This window comes from Lynx canadensis, chromosome B2 (genome assembly GCF_007474595.2).
Source record: "Lynx canadensis isolate LIC74 chromosome B2, mLynCan4.pri.v2, whole genome shotgun sequence".
NCBI classification, from domain to species: domain Eukaryota; kingdom Metazoa; phylum Chordata; class Mammalia; order Carnivora; family Felidae; genus Lynx; species Lynx canadensis.
The window spans coordinates 106,115,909-106,137,676 of NC_044307.1; the positions used below are offsets into that span (position 1 = coordinate 106,115,909).

Consider the following 21,768-nt stretch of genomic DNA (forward strand, 5'->3'; position numbering starts at 1 on the left):
GTTGTGCAAAGACTGAGTGGTGCTCTGGCCTCGCAGATTCAAGGCTGCGGGGCCAGTGCGTCCTTTAAGTCTGACGAGCGAGTTAGGGATGGAGACAGTTGCAGTAGCTCTTCCCTCGGGAAGAGAGTGGGGTTTTCTCAGATCTTTCCGGGAGCTCCGGGTGTGAATGTGAAAAGTGCCCTCGGGCCCAGCGCCAGACGTGAGCAAGGGCGGAGAGAAGGGGGGAGATGTGGGGAATGGGACTCGGGGGAGAGAGGCGCAGGTGAGGAAGGGAGTCCGAGCTGAGCGTCTGCCGGAACCGCGGACAGGTGGAGAAAGGCCGTCCCGCCTCGGTCCGCGCAGTCCCTGCGCAAGGCCTTCCTTCGCCGCGACGCCTCGGGGCTCGGGAGCCTGCCGTCTCCGCCCCCGCCCCCGCGGCCGCAGGTCCCCAGCCCCGCCCCGCCCCGCCCTGGGCTCTGGGCTCCGCGGGCCGCGGGCCGTGCGGCTGGTGCCCAGGTCTCCCGCGGCCAGAGGATGGCCAAGGTCCCGGAGCTGGACGACACCTTCCTGCAGGCGCAGGCGCAGCCTTCGCCCCAAGTTTCCCCCGAGGCCCAGGAGGAGTGCTGTGGGCCGCTCCTGGGCAAGGGCTTGCTCATTTACCCCGAGGAAAGGGTGTACCTGGCGGCGGCGGCCGGCGGCGCGCTGGGCAGCGCGGAGAGAGGGGAAGACCCGGAGCTGCCGGCGGGAGTTAAATCGGGTGAGTGCTCTGCCCCCTCGGGGGATGTGGCTGGGAAGGGGATGAATTCTAAGAAGGGCACCCCACAGGAAAAGTAAACACACCGCAGACATAACATACATGGAGAATGTTCCGTCCTGATCTTTGTATTTTCCCCAGGAAAACGTCGGTCACCTAGAAATGAACTCTAAGGGATTTGGCTTAGTTCCCCTCTCAACCCCCTGCCCACCCCCTTGGGCTACCCAGTTTGGCACCAGTTTGGTACTTTTAGAGGCTCCTTCACTGATTTTGCATTCTGATTGTCTTTACCACCCTTTCAACTTGCAATCAGAAATGCGTTTAAGCAATGGTAACGTTTCCTCGGAAGAAGAGGATGCAGACAGTCACGACAGCAAAACCAAAGCAGCCGATCTACACCTCTCTCAGAAGAAAACCGTCACGCAGATGATGAAGGATAAAAAGAAGCAGACTCAGCTCACCCTGCAGTGGTAAGTCTCCCACGGGGGATACTTTTCAGCACCCGTTGAGTTTTGAAAGTCAGTATCTTCAGAATCTGCTTTTCCCAATTTGCCTCTGCCTCAAACTTTGGGGGCAAGTTTAAGATACCAAAAGAAAATGAATCTTTTTTTTTTTTTTTTTTTTTTAATGAATGTTTGGTTTGGAGACATAGTCTAGTCTAGTGTTGATGAAAAATGATCTGCAATACAAAAACCCATCACTTTATTCACTATTGACATAAACTATAATTTCATCAAATGTCAGCAATAATGAATGCTTTTTATGACTTATTTGCTTAACATGCAATCAATTCGGTCCTTATATACTTGTTATTTGATTGTCTTTTTGTTTATAAAACATGATTCTTCAAACCACCTTAAAAGGAGGAAGGATCTTAAATATTGCCTTTATTCATATGAGGGCAAATTAACAATTGTATACTGGTCAGTAGGTGAAATGCATTTGAACTAGAAGATGTTGAAAATTCAGTTAAAATATCTCTATTAAATAAATGTTCAACTATTTTTATAGCACCTGTCATATATGATTTATTGTGATGAAATATCATGAATTGGATTTTATGGAAACTCTTTTAAAACCAAGAGTTTATCAGTAGGTTTTCTACATATGAAGAGCATTTTGTAATATTGATCAAAAAGGAAGAGGGATCTAAAGTAAAAACTCTAAGCTTCCCCACATAGTGTGAACAGGAGTATATATTTCCTTCCAAGTTACAAGTAACAAGCAAATAACTTAAAAGGTTTATTTACCGATTGGTTGTATAATCTGTATGTATGTAAGGTATGAACTAAACCTTAGAAAAATACAATAGAAAAAAATAATGTCTACAAATCTAGCAAAAAAAAAAAAAAAAACCCTAACTTTTTTTCAGCTATTTAAACCCTGAATTACAGTTTGCATATACTAAATTTTTGTGATTATATACTTACACCTTTTCAAATATTTGAAATCTAAACCAAATATTCTTCTAAAGTTGTGGCTTAACTATTGAAGTTGATGTCACACTGACTGGTTAAAAATACACTGGGGCAGTAAATATTTGAGTTAATTATCTGGAATATTTTAGATACAGCTATTTTATTAGTATAATTGGGGCAGTATTGCTTAAAGATATATTGTGGAGAACTGCTGAATTATCACTTTCAGTTTTTCCCTCAAATGAGTGAATGGGAACAAACTTGTTTTTTTTGCTTTATAAATATGAGTGATTGCATTATAATTAAAGAAAAACAGGTTATACCCCAAATTAGCCATATTCATGGCTGGGATTATCCAGTATTTTGAAGATAAAGACAATGCCTGCAACAACATTAAATAGCCACATGAACAGTTGACATTTTATGCATGCCATTAAAATATAATTTTTAAATAGTTGAATGTTTTCTTAGTGATTTTCATTTTTTGAAATTTAAAATGCTATACTTTTGTTTGAACTTTCCACCCCTTTCCTATAAAAGAGTGTTACATAGAGTTTTCTAGAAACTGAGTGACTTATTTGTACTTCGAGAATTTTCCCTCATGGTTATATAGATTATTGGGGATATTAAAAATTGGAGCTGAAAATTAAAATGAAAAACCTAAGTAACTCCAGTTTTCAACCGTCAGCTAGGTTTAGTTTTGTGGATACTAATCTGACTGGGTTTTGTTTTGTTCTTCTTCAAAGAAGTATGAACATCTGATGCTTTAAAGTCTGATGAACATCTCCTTTAGCTTTTATCTCATGCATTTAGGGAATATGCTAAATCAGAGATGTGACTAGTTTCACTCAATTTTAATCTGAATGCATGCTCAATATTGTGTTGTTCCTATATAGTAATAATTACAATTTTACTATACAGAAAATGGGTGTACATAAATTTTAGTCAATATCACCTACTGAATTGTTAGGAAAATTGGGAATACAATCTACAAGTTCTGATTGCTCGATTGCTGTTTAGATATTAATAACACTTGAGTATACATTATTACATTTATATAAATTGTGTTTAATTGCAATGTAGACATTCAAATTAAACAGAATTGTGTCTAAATTTTCAAAATTTATACAATGGCATTTGTAACAGAGTTGAATTTGTATGTCCTATTTGGAGACATCTATAGAGAAGTACATTATGTTTCAAGTGCATGGTATGTTTCAGGCAATTATGGTACTTGATCACAGCAAATGGCATAGGGTAGAAGTAGATCAGTACCATTTCAGACTTCAGTGAAGTGAGTTTACTCTTAGGTGTTTTGCAGATAAATGCATCATCATGCTTCCCTAACCATTTAGGGCTCAGGACTAGTTTGGGAATGAAAGTAAGAGATTGTAGGCATTTGCCAGCCTGAAACCTGGCAGCCCATTAGTGTTGAGAATAGTCTTTTAAAAAGCCATCTCCTTCAATTTTACCATTCATACATATTTGCATCTCACAGAGCAAACCATAATGAATAGTGAGGATTTCCATAGAAATAAGACCTATTCTTTGAGATACAGACCAGAAAGGAGTGGTTTTACATTGACCAGGGTATTTTAACTCCACTAGCAGGTATTCATTGGGGTTCTTGTTCTTCTAACATTAATTCTTGTGATCTGACTGTTAATAATATCCGGAATAAAGAAGGTCTGCTCATGTCTGCTCATGAACTCATTGTATAGCGTCTGTATTCAAAACAGTCCTTAAATCAATGTGAAAGGGGAAAGGAAAGGAGAAATAAAGAAAAGGTTTGACCTAATTTTCTGCCTTTTTTTTTTTTTTTTTTTTTTTTTTTTTTTTTTTTTTAGGCTTGAAGAGAATTACATTGTGTGTGAGGGAGTTTGCTTACCACGGTGCATCCTTTATGCGCACTATTTAGATTTCTGCAGGAAAGAGAAATTGGAGCCAGCCTGTGCAGCCACCTTTGGAAAGGTAAATGACACATATTGGCCATACTACTTTACTGCTAAAGTCATGTCTGGAAGACAGTATAGAAACAAATGCATCTAAGTAAATTTTTTTTACAGAATTTTAAGAAATTTGTTTCACAAGCATTTTATCTTGATTTTACCTACTATAGGTTTTACCTGGAACTACTATATGTTTTGAATATTAGAACCTTAGCTATCAGATGATTTAATGTGATATTAAAGGAAGCTCCATTTGGGGTGCCTGGGTGGCTCAGTCGGTTGAGCGTCCAACTTTGGCTCAGGTCATGATCTCGCGGTTCGTGAGTTCAAGCCCCGCGTCGGGCTCTGTGCTGACAGCTTAGAGCCTGGAGCCTGCTTCAGATTCTGTGTCCCCCTTTCTCTACACCCCACCCCTGCTTGTGCTCTGTGTCTCTCTGTCTTTCAAAAATGAATAAACACTTAAAAAAAATTTAAAAAAATAATAAAGGAAGCTCCATTTGAGCAGTGACATTTCCCTTCAAAGAGGGATGCATTAAAGAGTATGGTATAGCCTGTATTGAGAAGTAAAATTAAGTGGTGGTGACAAGTATCTTTTTAATGCAACTGGTGATTGTGTTTATTATTTAGCTAGTTCAAGTATATGAGTTTTTAATAATTTTTACTTTATTTCATGAAATAGTTCCCTTGATTCTCCATTTCACTCTGAGTATGTTTATACCCCAAACTCTAAAATGTTGTGACAGAATTGGTGAAGCATTGCTTATTTAAAAACATTCCTTTCTACCCAACTGTATGGTTAGGATGGGAATCTGTAGAATTGGCATTATCATATTTATGTATGTTGATGTTATTTTGAAAATCAAGACAGGATATCAATCTCTTGGGAAAGTTTCTCCTTCGAGATTCTTTTCATGCTCTGCTAAGAACTTAGGATATAGGAAAACTATAGGAAGCTTAGGGCTCAAACATTGCATCTCATATAAACTGAAATCTAAATTCTAACCTGTAGAGGGACTCATTGTCCAGAAAATAATGAATACTATAGTCGAGCTTCTCAGTTTTTGAAAATCAAATAATTTAGAAATTTATTTTGAAACCTCTCTGCTTATGGGATTTAGTGTGATATGGTGCATGGTAATCTCATTATTCAGGTTCTGGCCTAGACAGTGACAAATTTGTTGTGAAGCCTTTTGAAAAGCACTGAATTTTTTCAAAACTCAGTTCACTTATTCCCTAAAATGAGCAAGTTGCATAAGACAACTGCTAACGTCCATTTTTGCACTGTTTTGTTCCACCTTATGGCAGTAATCTTAACTGTTTGGGTAGTGATGAAATATCTTGAGAATCTGATTAAAACTACAGAATTGGTCCCCAAGAAACTGACATATACAAAAAGTTTGCCATGGAGCCCCTTAGGAGATCATACAATTCCTGTTATTTGTAGAACAGATTTTGTTCTTTAATTGGATGCTAATTTTTAGCAAATTTTTGAGAAAGGGACATAGAAAAGAAACAATTTAAAACACTGCTGTGGATATCTGGAAGGAAGGAGAAAGTTTCCTGTGTTTTTTCAGAGTTGGAGATTGATACTTAATTTTGATAAATCTCTGGATAAAATTATTGTAAAGACACTCAAGTCTTTCCTCTAGGTACATAAGGTAGTAAGCAACATGAAGCAAAAGCAGATACTGGTATGATTCGCTTTGGAAATTGAGACGGGGCAGTAAAACAATCTTATTAAAATACTATGTGGCAATGAGAAAGAATGAAATATGGCCCTTTGTAACAACATGGATGGAACTGGAGAGTGTGATGCTAAGTGAAATAAGCCATACAGAGAAAGACAGATACCATATGGTTTTACTCTTATGTGGATCCTGAGAAACTTAACAGTAACCCATGGGGGAGGGGAAGGAAAAAAAAAAAAAGAGGTTAGAGTGGGAGAGAGCCAAAGCATAAGAGACTGTTAAAAACTGAGAACAAACTGAGGGTTGATGGGGGGTGGGAGGGAGGGGAAAGTGGGTGATGGGCATTGAGGAGGGCACCTGTTGGGATGAGCAGTGGGTGTTGTATGGAAACCAATTTGACAATAAATTTCATATTAAAAAAAAAAAACTACTTCCCTGCCTCTGCTGGTGTATTATTGCTTATCAATTGCTTGTCAGTGTATGTAGAATATTACTTCTTCCAGACTAAATTTTACCCAAAGTTCAACATTTACTTTCTTGAATTAACTGGCCACAAGTTGCTTGCAACAGAACCACATGTTTCCTAAAAACTAAAGTAATTGATTTTCTTTTTAGACAATTCGCCAGAAATTCCCCCTCTTAACGACTCGGCGACTTGGAACAAGAGGCCATTCAAAGTAAGATATGTTAATGAGCATAGATATCAGATCTGTACATATGATACCCCGTATAGGAGGATTGACACGTGTAAAATGAGTATTGTTTTTATCAGTGAATGGAATCACGTGTTCTTTTCTTGATGAAGCAGATTTTTTACCAACTGTAAGAACTAAAAAGAAAAAAAGTAGATTTTGGAATAATGTTTAAAAAGCAAAATTTATACTGAAAAATCATAATATCTTATTTCTTCTGATAAAAAAAATCATTTTTACAATCTTAAATCCACTATTGAAGGCACTGGTGTCCTGAAAGGGTAGTATATATGGCTAAATAAGTGGCCAGATGGAACCACAGCACTCCCAAAGAGCAAGGCCAAAGTCAGGAGTTGAAGCATGGTTCAGGTTCTTCCTTTGGTTTTCTTTCCCAGATAATAATTTCAATATCCTCTTCTTTTCCCTTCAAGACAAATGACCTCCACAAATGACTTCTTTGGTCATCTCTTAATGTAAACATAAAGTTAGTTCTCTTGATAATTTTAGCTTTTCTCTTGTGGCAATCTCTGTAGAGTTACATGTTACCCATTCTTACTCGTCCATTATTTCCTCTGTCCGCTGTGTTTTCAGTTTTTCCTTTCCTTCTGCCTGCAAACAGATTCAGATCTCTTTTATGTTGATAAAAACAGACGCATCTCAGACCTGCTGTACTCTTCACAATTGCTCTATTATTTTCCTTCTCATTGCTATTCCTCGAAAGAGTAGCTGTGCTCACTTATCTTACCATTGTTCACATGGTAACAGTCCATTTCTTTACATAGACAAAAACCCTATGGCTCAATTTTACTGTTACTCATCCTCCTTGGCACCTGTCTAGCATGTGAACCTGCTGACAGTGCCCTCTTAAAATAAATCAATATGTAAAACTTCTATGGTTTCTCTGTCACAGAACTGCCAGGCCCCCTTCCCTCTTCTCCCATTCATTTTCTAGCTCATCCAATGTCTTCTTCCGTCCCAACATCTAGTTCAGCATTGCCCAATGAAATATAATGCAGCCACATATTTAATTCAAAAATTTCTAGTAGCCACATTAAAAAAGTAAAAAGGGACAGTTGTTATTTAATTTTAATATGTTTTATTTAGTCCAATGTATCATTTCACCATGTAATCAAAATTAAAATTATTGAGATATTTTTCATTCTTTTTCCCTACTAAGTGTGTGTTTTATTCCTACAGCACATCTCGATTCTGATTAGTCATATTTCAAGTGGTCACTACCTACATGTGGCTAGGAGCAACTTTATTGGCTAGCTCAGCTTTAGTCACTTGCCAAAAAATAAATCTTACTTTATGAATTCTCTTGAATTGGTCTCTCTCCATTCTCACTTGCATAATCTGGCTTTCACTGTATCTTTCCAGTCCTTTCAATACAGTTTTTCCAAATTGGACTTCTAAAAGTTTTAATTCAATTGTATCTCTGTCATGCTCAAATTTTTCTCACTTTGACATTCAGGGTCCATTATGATTTAGTCCCAAACCATTTTCCTACCTTATCATCTACTCACCTCTCAGCATGGAGCCTATGTTCCCACGAAATTAGTGCCCAGCACCCTTTGTTTCACCTCCAAATGTCATTCTTTCATCTATGCTGTCTTCTTCTCTGGAAAATGCCTTTTCCCTACAGGTATTTTGAAAGCTTATCCATTGAAAAGAAAAGAATGTTTCATAAACTTCCTCTTCTTTTGAAATTTTTCTTATTTCTTGATTTCTTGTAGGCTCTTTCTTCATAGCCTCACAGCAGTTCATTGGTTCATTCTTAGTATGTAATTAGCTTATCTCTTCCCCTCAAAAGATAATATTTTGAGGATAGAGACTTTGTCTCATTCATTTTTATATCCTTTCTGTTGTTGGCTACATAATTGATTACCAATTAATATTTCTTTAATTGACTCCTATTGGTGTTAACAGTATGTGGTGTGAGAAGGAGGAATGAAATGCCAGATTGAAAAAGAGTGAATTGGCTCTTCCCCTCTAACTTGTTTATCAAACTTGAATCACGTTAACTGGCTGATTTCTACTGAATTTGATTCCTACTGAATTGTGTGGATAGAAGAAAGATGAGATAATGTTGGAAGTAGATAAATAGTAGAAAAAGAGGCAAAGCAATGCAGAGAAATCCCCTTCACAGGATCTACAAGAAGGCAGGCAGGCAGGCTGCTGGGAAAGTCAATTAATCCTAAAAGGAGCCTTTAGGATTAGGGATGAATCATTAACCCTGTCCATTGTGACTCTGTGAGGCTCAAGTGTTTAGGTTTATGGACCAACATGTGGTAATTTCAGGAAATTTGTTTGATATCTAAAAGCAGATGTGCCCAAGAGCAAATTATTAAAATTTGAATTTGTTTTCCTTCTTTCGCAGTATGACATTTGCTTTTTATAACTTGCTTGTTATATTTTTTGATATTTTGATATCCTGGGGAAAAAAATTTTCATACATAAACAAGTATGTTGAAAGATAGGGCAAGATGGAGAGTTTGTGAATCTTGCAGTTGGCAATGGTTTGATGTAATTATTCTTTTGTTGTTGTTGTTATTTATTTATTTATTTATTTATTTATTTATTTACTGGGGGGGGGGAGAGAGAGAGAGATAGAGAGAGCAGGTGAGGGGCAGAGAGACAGGGAGAGAGAACCCCAATCAGGCTCCTTGCTGTCAACGCAGAACACTATGCGGGGCTTGAACCCACGAACCATGAGATTGTGGCCTGAGCCGAAATCGAGTTGGAGGCTTAACCAACTGATCCACCTAGGCGCCCTTTAATTTTTGTCCCAAGCATTTCTTTATCTTGGTATATTATCTTCACATTCATCATTTTTAATGGCTATTTAATATTTTAAAAATGTACATCTTTATGAAAAATATTTTATGTCTATAGAAATATGAACAATCTGTGAAACAGAAAGATAAATGAAGAAAGTTAGCATATTTTGGAGAAAGAGAAATTTATAATTTCTCCAAATTTTACTATTAATTTTGCAAAACTTGTTGGGGTAGTGTTTATTCTAGTGCCTTAAACATACTATCACTAAATGTTTATTGAATTATTTGAAAAATTTAAACTAAGTATTAATTTATTTTAAGTTCTGTGGATCATTTATTAAAATATATTGACATTATATAACTGTTTAGTGATGGTTATCTAAAAACATAAGCTCTCAATTGTTGCCAAATTCTCATAGAATAGCTAGAGTATATCCAGTCATTTCATTTGAGTCTTTCAGAAATAATTGATTTTGATCCTGATGAACTCAAAAAGTTCTTATGTATTCTGGACACAAGATAGCACCACTATTTCTAAAACCGTCCCTGGCAGCCTTTAGGGTTCATGGAACAATGTTACTTTTCAAATTTTACTCCATGTAGGAAATCCAAAAGTTTGGGAAACACTGATCTTTGTGACAAAGAGGTGATTGGTAGGATCTAAAAAAGAAGAGTGAATTTTGTGTCTATTTTCAAGGTTTTTCTCCCTAAGTTCTGTCATAACTGGTATTAAAATGATCAGTTCTCACAACTCACCTTTATGCAGGTGTTACTTTCAAGGACTTCACGAACATGAAAGATGAAAACATGTAACTAAATAAAATGAGGCAAAATTTATTCAGCCAAAAGGAAGAGATAAAATATTTAAAACAGATATGTTAAAAGCAAAACAAAACAAAAATCCAAATGGACAGACTACCTAGGTAGATATCACAGATCACCAGATATCATGCACTGTCAAACTTAGAAACAATTAAAAATTGAAACATTTGTTTCCAGGGGCAGGTCTGACGTTCTCCATAAGAAGCCAGTAGTGCCAAGAATTCTGGAAAAAAGTCTTTAAAGGTTAACTCTTGGGGTCACAAAGCCTCACCCTAGAACACCTAACCTGAGTGTGCCCTGGGGACAAAGCCAATCAGTTTACAGGGGCATTAGCAGCTCAGCTTTCTGTCCCTTCCTTCACTGTCACCCTCCCCTCCCTGCCAAGAAGCCCCAGTGACAGATTCTGTACATTCTCAACACCCAGATAAAACTGTGTTGTCTTTTGAGTTTTTTTTTTTTTCTTCTTTTGATTTACTACCAATGCCAAAATATACACCTGTTTTTTTTTTTTTTTTTCTGGGCAGTATTTTTAAATTTGGATTTTGAAAAAGTAAAAATGAAACAAAATCATATAGGCACAAAAGAGTAATGCAAAGCAATTTTTGTCTATTTTATGTTATAAATGTGTTATATCAATAATCAATCCACTCATATTTATATCAATGTACAGAGCATGGTGCTAAAGAGGTTTTAATATGCAAATAGCAGGATAGGATATACACTATCAAAAAACTTTCACTATTAAGCTTCATTTATTTAATAAGCATTTTATTGAGTGTGCTGGTACTTCCTAGGCCCTAGGGATACAGTGATTAAGAAAAAGAGCCTGTATCCCACCATTGCTCAGGATTGCTGATAGTCGAGACCACCAAGTAGATTTCATGTACGCAGTAGACTGTTTGATTTGAAGTTACATTTTAATTTCTCGTAGACTTTGATCAGTCAAATCTTGCTTTTCAGACATGATGGACAAAAGCTATTATCTTATTTATTAGTAGTGATTTAGTGGGTTAATAAAACTGATATGGCAGCTGCTCTTATCACAGTAAGTTATTGCAAGTCCCTGAACAGCTTAATCCCATCATTTCCTTATCGGTCATCATTCGTGTAGTGTAAACTAACATCAGGGCTACCAGCTCAGTAGGAACATATGTTTCAGGAATTCTATATAATGATTGAAATAGGAAAGAAGAACTATAGGTGCAGGTAGAAATTTATCAGCAAGTGAAGAAAAGTGTTAGGTGCAATGTAAATATTTTAGCAGCAAGAGTAGCAATAATTTCATTTGTCCTATTAAAAATATTTTCTATTTTATTAAATGTTCACTTTAAAATGTGGACATAAAAATTAATAAATCTTCCTTATTCCTAAAATGTAAACGATCTATTATTTGATATAAGACTAAGGAACAGTTGACACTAATGAATGAACACAATTTGCTGGATAATCACAAAACTACTTGTATTATGCTAACATTTTCTCAGAGAAATTAGCTAGTCATACCCAAGATTTTAAAGCAGTTTTCACATATCATTTTTAAGCAAAATGGGTAAAAATTATATAGAGAGAAAGAACTGTGCAATGTTTGGGAATCTATTCAGAGTAACCTACAGAATAGGCATTGGGTAGTGGTATATAAATAAAAATAACTAATTAAAACTAGTTATCCCACACTTATGTAGACAGTGCTTTTTATTCAGCATGCACCAACATAGGTCTTTGTAATACTGGAGTATTTCTGGCAAATATTTTGCAGCAAACTTATTTTATGGGAATATATTAACAGTGAAATAATGCTATAAAATGTAAGGATTGAGATGAAAAATCCATGTATATTTTACATGAAATTACTCTTCCTAGTTTTATGAGGTTTACCTTTAGGAGGACAGAGCTACTCATTTATTATCTCTTCTCTGTTCTCAAAGGCATGAAATCATCACTCAAATGATAACATGTATCTGGAAGATTAAGGAGTAAAGATTTATTTTATTAGTTCCAGAAGAAACTAGATAGGAGATGTGCTAAAGCATTACAATGATCATTGGAAAATATTAAGATTTCTATTCCTAGCAATCGTCTTTCTACTTAAATATGCTAATTTCATGCCCTTTGTATATATTGTTTAGTTATACAACTTTTATTCAGCCCCAATATTTTACTGGTAACCTGGGAATAAACAGTGCTACAAAGAAGTTATTGAAACTATTGGCTTTAAGAGAATTTGTGTTTTATCAGTGTCTAAATTTCTAGCAGGATACATTGATTCATCCAATAAATGAAGATTTTTCTATACAGTAATTTCTAAGGAGGAAATCAATGAAGGAAAAGATACAATTCTCTTCCTCTAAATCTAAAGTTTAGTAGGAGAGGTAAGCCACATATACACTCACCAATGGTATGAGATATAAACTACATAGGATAAATGACCAAGAGAGGAGTTCAAAGGGCATAGAGGCCTTAGATTCCTGAGAAACCAGGCAAGCTTCATGCATTAAAATTACAATGCCTGAGCTATGAGTAAGAAATGAGGACATGAAGGAATAAGGGCATTCCCCATGAAGAACTCAACAAAGAGCACCAAGGTGAGAAAACACGTTATTTATGAGAACAAGTAATTGTGACAGTGATAGATAAGTTCAGACTGTGTTTGTGGTAGGGTTAAAGGAGTTAGTATATTTCCTTATATCATGTTAGACAAGAAATCCTTTGATCTCTACCAAATTTAAAATTGTGCTGATATATTTAAGTATATGATACTATACGCATGCCTTTAATTGAAAAAATCCTGTTTCTAAAGTGTTCTTTATGACATATTATTATTTCTAACTTTTTCCATGTTATTTATTTATTCAACAAACGTTTACTGATTTCCTATTATAGGGAGCTTACATTCTAGAAGTCCTTGTTTACATATGGATCATCAAATAAGAAAAATCCAGATCAATGGTATAGGTCTTAATGATTCTTTTTAGTTATCAATGCTTGCTTAATATGATTTGTGCTGAGCTAGAAGAGGAAGTGTTTATACTGAGTGCAAACATATTCAAAATATTTTCACTTAGGAATTTCTAAACACAAATAAAATTGAGATACAAGATTATAAAAAAGATTTTGCTTCTCAAGTACAGAGGCAACATGACCCATTGAAACAAAGAGTGCTCAGTGCATGTCTGGGTTGATAGCATTTACATTTAGCCTACTAATAAAATACATTATTTTAAAAAGATTTTCTTTTGCTGGGGGTGGGGTGGGGCCATAAGATGTAAACTCTTGACTCTAAATGTACTTAGAAATATTACACACTTCCATTTTTAAAGATGCTTTTGCCCATTATTGGAAAGAAGAGGGCAAAATAATACAGTCATTTTAGAAAATAAGGAACAAATGAATTGTGTAATCAGAATACCCTTTCCTTAAAAGTCATAAGTAAGAAAAAATTACAAATTCATATTATTCAGGATTCTTGAGTGCTAAAGGATGTTGCAGTTTTTACAGAACCTGATCATCAGGTGATTTTTAAAAATGAAAGTAAAATGTGCCTCAGTATTGGTCAGTGTGGTCACTGTTCCATGACTGGCAAGTGGTCGGGCTCAGGAATCCATGAACAAGGGTATAATTTCCTGCCCTGATTTCCCATGTCTGTTTTTTCACCGTATTGACATCTAGCATAGTTGTCAGGACACAGTATGTCTTCCAATATTTGTTGAACTCCTGGTCATCCCTTTGACTTGTCCAGTGAATTTTGTCTACCACCGGGCAATGTAATTTCTTCTCAAATCTGCATGACAAACCACTTTACCATGGTATAATATTATCTACATATTGAAAAAAGATTATAGATGAGAAACAAAAGATCAACGTTCTAATAAAGGAAAATTATCAACTTTTAAAGCAATGTTTAACATATATTGCTTCAGCAAGTGGATAAAATATAGTTATTTAAACTATAGCCTCTAGAGAATAAATAGAAAACTTTGCAAGAGAAAATAAAATTACAATATATTTACATTGTAATAGATCTGCTTGTTCTCAAACATCTTTTGCTATATTTCTTCTAATAGAAAGAAATTCCCTTTGATATCTTAGTTCTATATCTTGATTAAAAATATTAATATTTATTTCAGACTCAGGTTCATTAACTTTTTATAATAATTATTAATTATAATACACTTGCCAAATATCCTCTAAATCTGCTCATTGTTTTCATGGTTTTTAGGTCTTTTCCTTATCTATTTCTGTTAATATAAATGCTTTTGGTAAGGTCTTTATGACTTAAATAAGCTTCCTTCTTTTAGTTTCTCACTGGAGACTTAGTCATTTCCGTATTTTGGGGTTTCCATCACTTTTGGATTTCCTCCATTTCCCCCTCTGTTTCATTATACCTTATGGGTTTTTTTTATTCTTCTTCTACTATAGGATTATTTTCTGTATTGTAAAACTTGAGCAGTTATAAACCTCCTCTGTTTGGGGCACCTGGGAGGCTCAGTCCACTAGGCTTCCAGCTTCGGCTCAGGTCATGATCTCACAATTCATGAGTTCGAGACCTGCATCAGGCTCTGTGCTGACAGTGTGGAGCCTGCTTTAGATCCTCTGTCTCCCTCTCTCTGTCTCTCCCCTTACCCCCCACCACCTCAAAAAAAAAACAAAAAAACAAAAAACAAAAAACAAAAAACAAAAAAAAAAACCCACCTCTTCTGTTTCAGGTTAACAGGCTACTTACTGCCCTTGTATTGAAAACTTATTCCCAGTGTGCAGCAATCAAAATATCACCATTCACCTTGATCACCCCCCCTTACTGTTTCTCAAATATAATAGCTCTTTCTAAAAACATTTATATAATATGTGTAATTTTTTGTTTCCATATTTAAAAACACTTTTCTCTCTATCTCAAATAGCCCAGGGTCATCAGAGGTGACTTCTTTGCCCTTAGAACTTAACGGGAGAGAACCCATCTCTGGGCCTCACAGTTTAGGGGGCTCTATTCTGGCCCTCCTCCAGCATTCCTCTTCCCCAGGAGACAAAGGGTCCATAGCCTGAATAAATGTGTCCATCGAGAGACCACATCCTCCTTCCAGCCCACGTTTCAGGTCCCCAGAACCCCAGAATTCTTTGTCCAAAGAGCCCAGACTTGCCTTCTCCCTCTTATGTGGGGCTCTTTCCCCCCATCCATCCTGAGAAGGGTGCTATGTTCCACCAGTATACATAGACTTGAGCCACCAGAAGGTAGCTCTTTGGCGGTGGTGGTTGGAAGGTTGGATTGATCTTGGACATGGAGGCCGTGTGTTCACAAGAGTCTCCTCACAGTGAAGAAAAGAGCAGGGGCTGTGAAGACAAGGGCTAAGGGTGGCTCTTCTCCCACCGCCATGTTCACACATGGAAGAATTGTAGATTCAAACCCACCTACCAGATTAGTATGGAGGAAAACTGTCAAGCTAGGAGGACAAGGTTATTTTATGTAGTAGTTTTTTAGCTTGATTTAGATTTGAATATTTAAGTATATGGTATGTGGGCTTTCATTTGTACTCTTGTTCTGGGCCTTGGGAATGTTTAGGGGTGGACTTGTTCTGCCAAGTCTTTTTTTTTTTTAATTTTTTTTTTTTTATTGCTAAGATCAGAAAAGGGGCCTTGAAACTTAGATCTGCACTGTCTTGTCCACTTTAAACTCAGATGATGATGCTAAGTTATGAAATTCTAAATACGGTTACAGCGGAGTCCCCTGGCAACCCCTTTATTCACTTTTATTTCATTCCTTGCTTGATTTTAGATGAATGCAAATTGAAACAATAGGTAACCAAGTAAATGGTGCTGCTGCGTGTGCTGGGCTGGGAAGGAAAGGGAAGGCAGAAGTCAGGCTTCAGCCAGCCTTACTGAATTCCCACTGTTTGATTAGCTTTTGTGTAATATAGTGTTTGTGCCTGGGTGTGTAATAAGTCAGGAGTCTGCAGCTTAAGAGAATGAGCTACAACTTGAGAACTGATGAAATGCTATACTTGTGAGTGGCTCAGGATCCATAGACACATTTATAATAAAGTATTTGTGACGCTGTTACATTCCATATTTCATATTTCCATTGATTCATGGTACAGTTTTTTTCCCTCATTGTTGCACAAAAGTTTGAAGTGAAAATGACAGTGAATTGGGCTTCTCATTCCTCATGAGGAAAATAACGTTTGAAAGATCACATGCTTCATATATATTCCTATACACGACATTAATATCTTCCTCCATACAATGTCATACTTTTCTACTCCATCCAATAGATATACTATAAAGGAAACCTATCATTTTCTTTTTCAATTGACTAAATTCAAATTGGACTGGTAATTAGCAGAATGACACTTGATATACTTGGAGCCAGTGCTGACATTTACAAATTTAAGTGGTTACATTTAAATGTCTACATTTATGAATTTTTTTGGTTTTGAAGCCTATATTTTAGAGGTTAGAAGGGGATTGGCTGTTCTCCTTTTTTAATCCTAGAGCCAGAAATATGACCATAAGTAGGACTAATGACCATCAAAGCGATTTAGCACATTAAGATGCTACTTGAAAGAAAATCAGGAAAGGAAGGTGATCAGAGGGTTGCAGTTCTTAGCTGTTCTTTCCCTCGGCTGTACTTTTAGCTCCTTCTCCCCTTCCAAAAACTCCTTCATTAACACAGAGCTGGTTCCTGTCCTTGCTCTAGGTATCATTATTATGGGATTGGCATCAAAGAGAGCAGTGCATATTACCACTCCGTTTATTCTGGAAAGGGCCTGACAAGGTAGAGTTCTACTTTCTTCAAGACAAATTCTTTGCATTTCCTGAAATATGCATAATAGCAATTGAATAAAAGACTTTCTCATTTTGCTTATTGAAATGTTTTCTTTTAAGCATCAGACCTTAATTTCAACTTTGTATGGACATTTACAATGATATGGTCTAGATTATTGGGTAATTTATGTAATTTTTGATCATTAATGAGAAATTAATAGTGAACAAGGTATACCAGAGAGATGAAAAGGAAAAATCAAGGAAGCAGAATTGTTTTTAAATTAGTATTTACTCACAAGGCTGAGTCTGTTTTCAGGCTGGAATCAATAAAATAAGGGCAGAAAATGTATGTTTTTCCCCAAGAAATAACCTGTTTTAAAAATCTCTGTCTTTGGGGCACCTGGCTGACTCAGTTGGTAGAGCGTGAGACTCTTAGTCTCGGGGTCATGAGTTTGAGCCCCACGTTGGTTATAAAGCCTCTAAAAATAATATAAAATACCATAAAAATCTCTGTGCTTCATCAGTACCTTACAAAGATGAAAAGTTTACGATAACTCATCACTAATAATACATGCTTTGAATACCAGCTTACCTTAAGTGAGATAAAGTTACTGCCCTGTTTGAGTCTCTGTGAAAGGGAATACACAAATGATCATAACACATTTCTCTAACCTGCCATTAACCATCAGGAGGAGGTCGTTATTGGGGTGATATCCAATAAAACCAGTGATAATATACAATTACTATTTTTCATATACTGGAGCTCTTAGTAATTAAATCTGCATCGGAGATTGCCTTATAGTATGATTTACCAAGAACTCCTCTTAGCTCTCAAAAGAATAAATTTTTTTGAAAAGTAAAGTGACATGTGTAAAAAAATAATTTTATTCACCTGAGTCATACTAAGATGAACTCAGACATGGTGAAGAACATAATGGCAGCTTATTGGCTACAACTAACTGCAACATGAAAATACAGGCTAGAATACAAATGAATATTTAATATCAAATGTTCTTTGCAGATCTTATCAGATTTCCTTAAATATGCTTCATTTACTTTTCCTTAATAGATTTATTTTTTTAAGTAAGTTGATAAGAAGGCTTGGGTCTCTTTGAAAATCAAGCAGATTTCTCCAGGTTTCTTTTGCTAATCATGATCCAAAGTTACCACTATTGTGGGTCCTCTGCATTTCCTTGATTGCTATAACTGTATATTTATATGTTAACTAATGGAAAATATACTGATTTTTAAGGTTTTCTGGAAGCAAGCTGAAGAATGAGGTAAGAATTACTTTCATTTCTATTTTATCTGCTATAATATGTACTACAAACTAAATAATACATGCTAACCGTCCTCATTGGCAAATATAGAAATAAATGTTAATTTATTAGGAGCCCATTAAATGATTGAGAACTTCAGAGAGAGCTGTTAGATTTGGGGCTACTGATTATTCTTTACATGGACCTACTGGACAATTTCCAATTAACGTAGGAAGGGTAATTTTTCAGTTATTCTCACCTAATACCAGATACTTAAGAGATTGCAAAAAAAAAAAAAAAAAAAAAAAAAAAAAAAGACCATTACAGATCTAAGACATTTCCAGTTGAATATAAACAAAAAGTCTAAAGCTGAGGATATGGAAGGAACTGGTATTCGGAATATACCCATTTAGACAAAACCTTTAAGAGTTATCAAGAAACCCAAATGTTATGCTGTGGTTTGTTTTAACCACTTTGTGTGAGTGTATGTGTATGTATAGTCAGTTTGCTGACCTCTTCTGCAGTGTGGAGACAGGGTGGATGGTGGAGGAGGGAACTAGGGAGAAAGGGTACATCTTTCTAACATACACACACTCACACACTTTCTCCCTAGACACCCCTTCCACTCCCCACCCCCAACCAAAGAACAGATCAGCAAACTGACTTTATCTAAATGAGTTAGACTACCATTAGGGACTGCATGGCTAATTAGGCACACGATAAGGCCCTCATTATCCTCAAGTTATCTAATCATTAAAAAGAGGTGCCACAGAACTAAGGGCACATGACAATGTGTTGTGTGGTAAATCTGGACCTGAGGTTGTAACTCCATTAGTTTGGTGAAATGATGCAAGCATATTATCTTAAGAAATAATAGAAAGCCCCCAACCCTTTGAAATGACCAATTTCTTCCCACCAGTGCTTTTAATACAGTTAATGGCTAATTACATAGTAAAATCCTCTAGATTGCTCTTTTTATCAATGAAATAATAGCTCTTTATTAGATAAACAATTGTGAAAGTGCAAAAATATTGACTTAGAAATACACTTCAGTTGACTGAAGTTTATGTCAATAGGGAATTTAAGTAATTTCTCTCAGGTGTTCTTTCTACCACTTTGATGAGGTTGGTGGTACTTAGTGAGCCATCAGCTATTACGGCATGTGTATGGCAAGGCTCATTTTACAGAAAAAAAGAAAAAATGTTTCTCCAGTGTACTGTTTCCTCCTTAGAAAAGTGCACTACAAATTCGGGTGTAGATCTTGTTAACAAATTCAAACTAAAATATTTTTGTTAGGCTGTCATATAGCTGACATTTCCAAAGACTGCAGCAGCAATAAAGCATCATTATTATGATGATTATAGAAATTAGCACAAGGGCTTTCTAAAGGCTCGGAACTACTCTAAACACTTAAAAAATAATGGAGTTTTGTTTAACAAAGCTGACATTTTATTTATTTATTTTTTATTTAAAAACATCTTTTTTTTAGTTTATTTACTTATTTTGAGAGAGAGAGAGAGAGAGCACAGCAGGGGAGGGGCAGAGAGAAGGAGAGACAGAATCCCAAGCAGGCTCCATGCTGTTAGCACAGAGCCTGATGCGGGGCTTGAATTCACGAACCTTGAGATCATGACCTGAGCTGAGATCAAGAGTCGGACACTTAACCGACTGAGCCGCCCAGGCACCCCTCAAAGCTGAGATTTTAAAAAATTACTTGGTACCTGAGTGATCAACCATCATAGTTTGCTTAGGACGTGAGACTTTCAGTGTCAACTTGCATATATTACAGTTCATTTGAACACTACTAACTGTGAGGTAGGGAAAATTGTTGTTAGCATTACTAACTTACAGCTAAGGAAACTGAGGCTGAGAGATGTGTTTGCTTTTTTCAAATTCTGAATTAAGTTCTACTTTTTAAAACTCATGCTCAAGATATTAATCGATAGATGGAGTTACAGATACTAAGGAACAAAATAGTGAATGGATAGAATTTCTCTTTTACAGTGTAGCAGGAAAACATATCTTTTAAAGTAATTATATGCAATTATAAGGGGTGTCATGGGTATCAACCTAGTTTAAGTGGTCAGGGACATTTTCCATAGGAAGTGACATTCAAGGAAAGAACTGAGAATTAAGTGGGAATTTGGAGTGGAGCAGGGAAAAAGAGTAACAGTGATGGAATTGATGTAACGTTATAGGTTAGGGTTTCTCAAACTTGGTATTACTCATGTTTTGGGCTATATAATTCTATGTTGTGAGGGATGTCCTGTGCACTGCAAGATGTTTAGCAACATCATGGTATCTCTGGCTTCTACTCACCAGATTCCACACCCTCCTCTTGTGACAAGCAGAAATGTCTCTGATGTTACCAAATGTCAACCACTGACATATGGGAAGGCAAACAAGGAGCATCATGTTATAGATTTGGGGATAAGTCTGGATGAAAGAATATCTGGACGAGGATGATAGCTCTAGAGATGGAGAGAAGTGCCTGATTTTAGCTGGGAAACATTGGTAGTGGATTGTAAGATGGTTCTATTTTTAATTTTTTGAGGAACCTCCATATTGTTTTCCACAGTGGCTGCACCAGTATGCATTCCTACCAACAGTGCAAGAGGGTTTTTTTTTTTTTCTCTACAGCCTCACCAATCTGGTTGTTTCTTGCGCTTTTGATTTTTGCCATTCTGACAGGTGTGAGGTGATATCTCACTGTAGTTTTGAGTTGCAGTTCCCTGAAGATGAGAAATGTTCAGAATCTTTTCATGTGTCTGTTGGTGTCTGTTCATGTCTTCTGCCCATTTTTTCATTGGATTGTTTGTTTTTTGGGTATTGAGTCGTATCAGTTGTTTATGAATTTTGGATTCTAACCCTTTATCAGATATGTTATTGGCAAATATCTTCTCCCATTCAGTAAGCTCCTTTTTAGTTTTTTTTTTTAATGTTTATTTTTGAGAGAGAGAGAGAGAGAGAGAGAGAACATGAGTGGGGGAGGGGCAGAGAGAGAGAGAGACACAGAATCCGAAGCAGGCTCCAGGCTCGGAGCTGTCAGCACAGAGCCCGACGCGGGGCTCAAACTCACAGTGAGATCATGACCTGAGCCGAAGTCGGATGCTCAACCCACTGAGCCACCCAGGTGCCCCGCTTTTTAGTTTTGTTGTTTCCTTTGCTGTGCAGAAGCTTTTTATTTAAATGAAAATTTTAAATGAAAAGACATACCACATGAGTGGCTAGGTATGTTAGATATTATAAATGGGCCGATTCTTCCTAAATTAATTTAGACATTTAATACTCTAATAAAAATTTGAGTGGGTAATTGATTCTTGGAAATGATTAAAATGACTATACATTTAATGTAGAAGGATATACAGAAAGTAATAGTTAAGAGAAATGTAAATAAGAATAGTGAAAAGGGACTTGTTTGGCAGATATCAAAATATTATGACACTATGATATAAACTCAACTGTAGGTAGAATAGATCCATAACAGAGATTAGATACCTGAAAAAAAAGACCCTAGTATAAATAAGGATTTAATGTATGATCAAAGAGACATTACCACCAATGAAGGAAAATTTTTTTTTCAGTGAATTGTCTTAATTGTTTTTTGGAGGAGGATGTAGTGTCAAATAAATAAATAAAATTCTTCATAGCATGATGTTAGAAAAATTGACCAT

At 36.3% G+C, this 21,768-nt stretch overlaps 1 protein-coding gene across 1 annotated transcript in view; it reads left to right on the plus strand.

The window, feature by feature from the left end:
- The first annotated feature begins 513 nt into the window (after window positions 1-513).
- Window positions 514-21,768, plus strand: part of RFX6 (regulatory factor X6) — a 56,403-nt gene continuing 35,148 nt past the window's right edge. Inside the window, exons 1-6 of the mRNA XM_030314602.1 lie at window positions 514-736; window positions 1,047-1,203; window positions 3,999-4,122; window positions 6,404-6,465; window positions 16,768-16,845; window positions 18,088-18,115. Coding sequence (XP_030170462.1) covers window positions 514-736; window positions 1,047-1,203; window positions 3,999-4,122; window positions 6,404-6,465; window positions 16,768-16,845; window positions 18,088-18,115 — 672 coding nt within the window. The remainder of the gene's footprint in view (window positions 737-1,046; window positions 1,204-3,998; window positions 4,123-6,403; window positions 6,466-16,767; window positions 16,846-18,087; window positions 18,116-21,768) is intronic.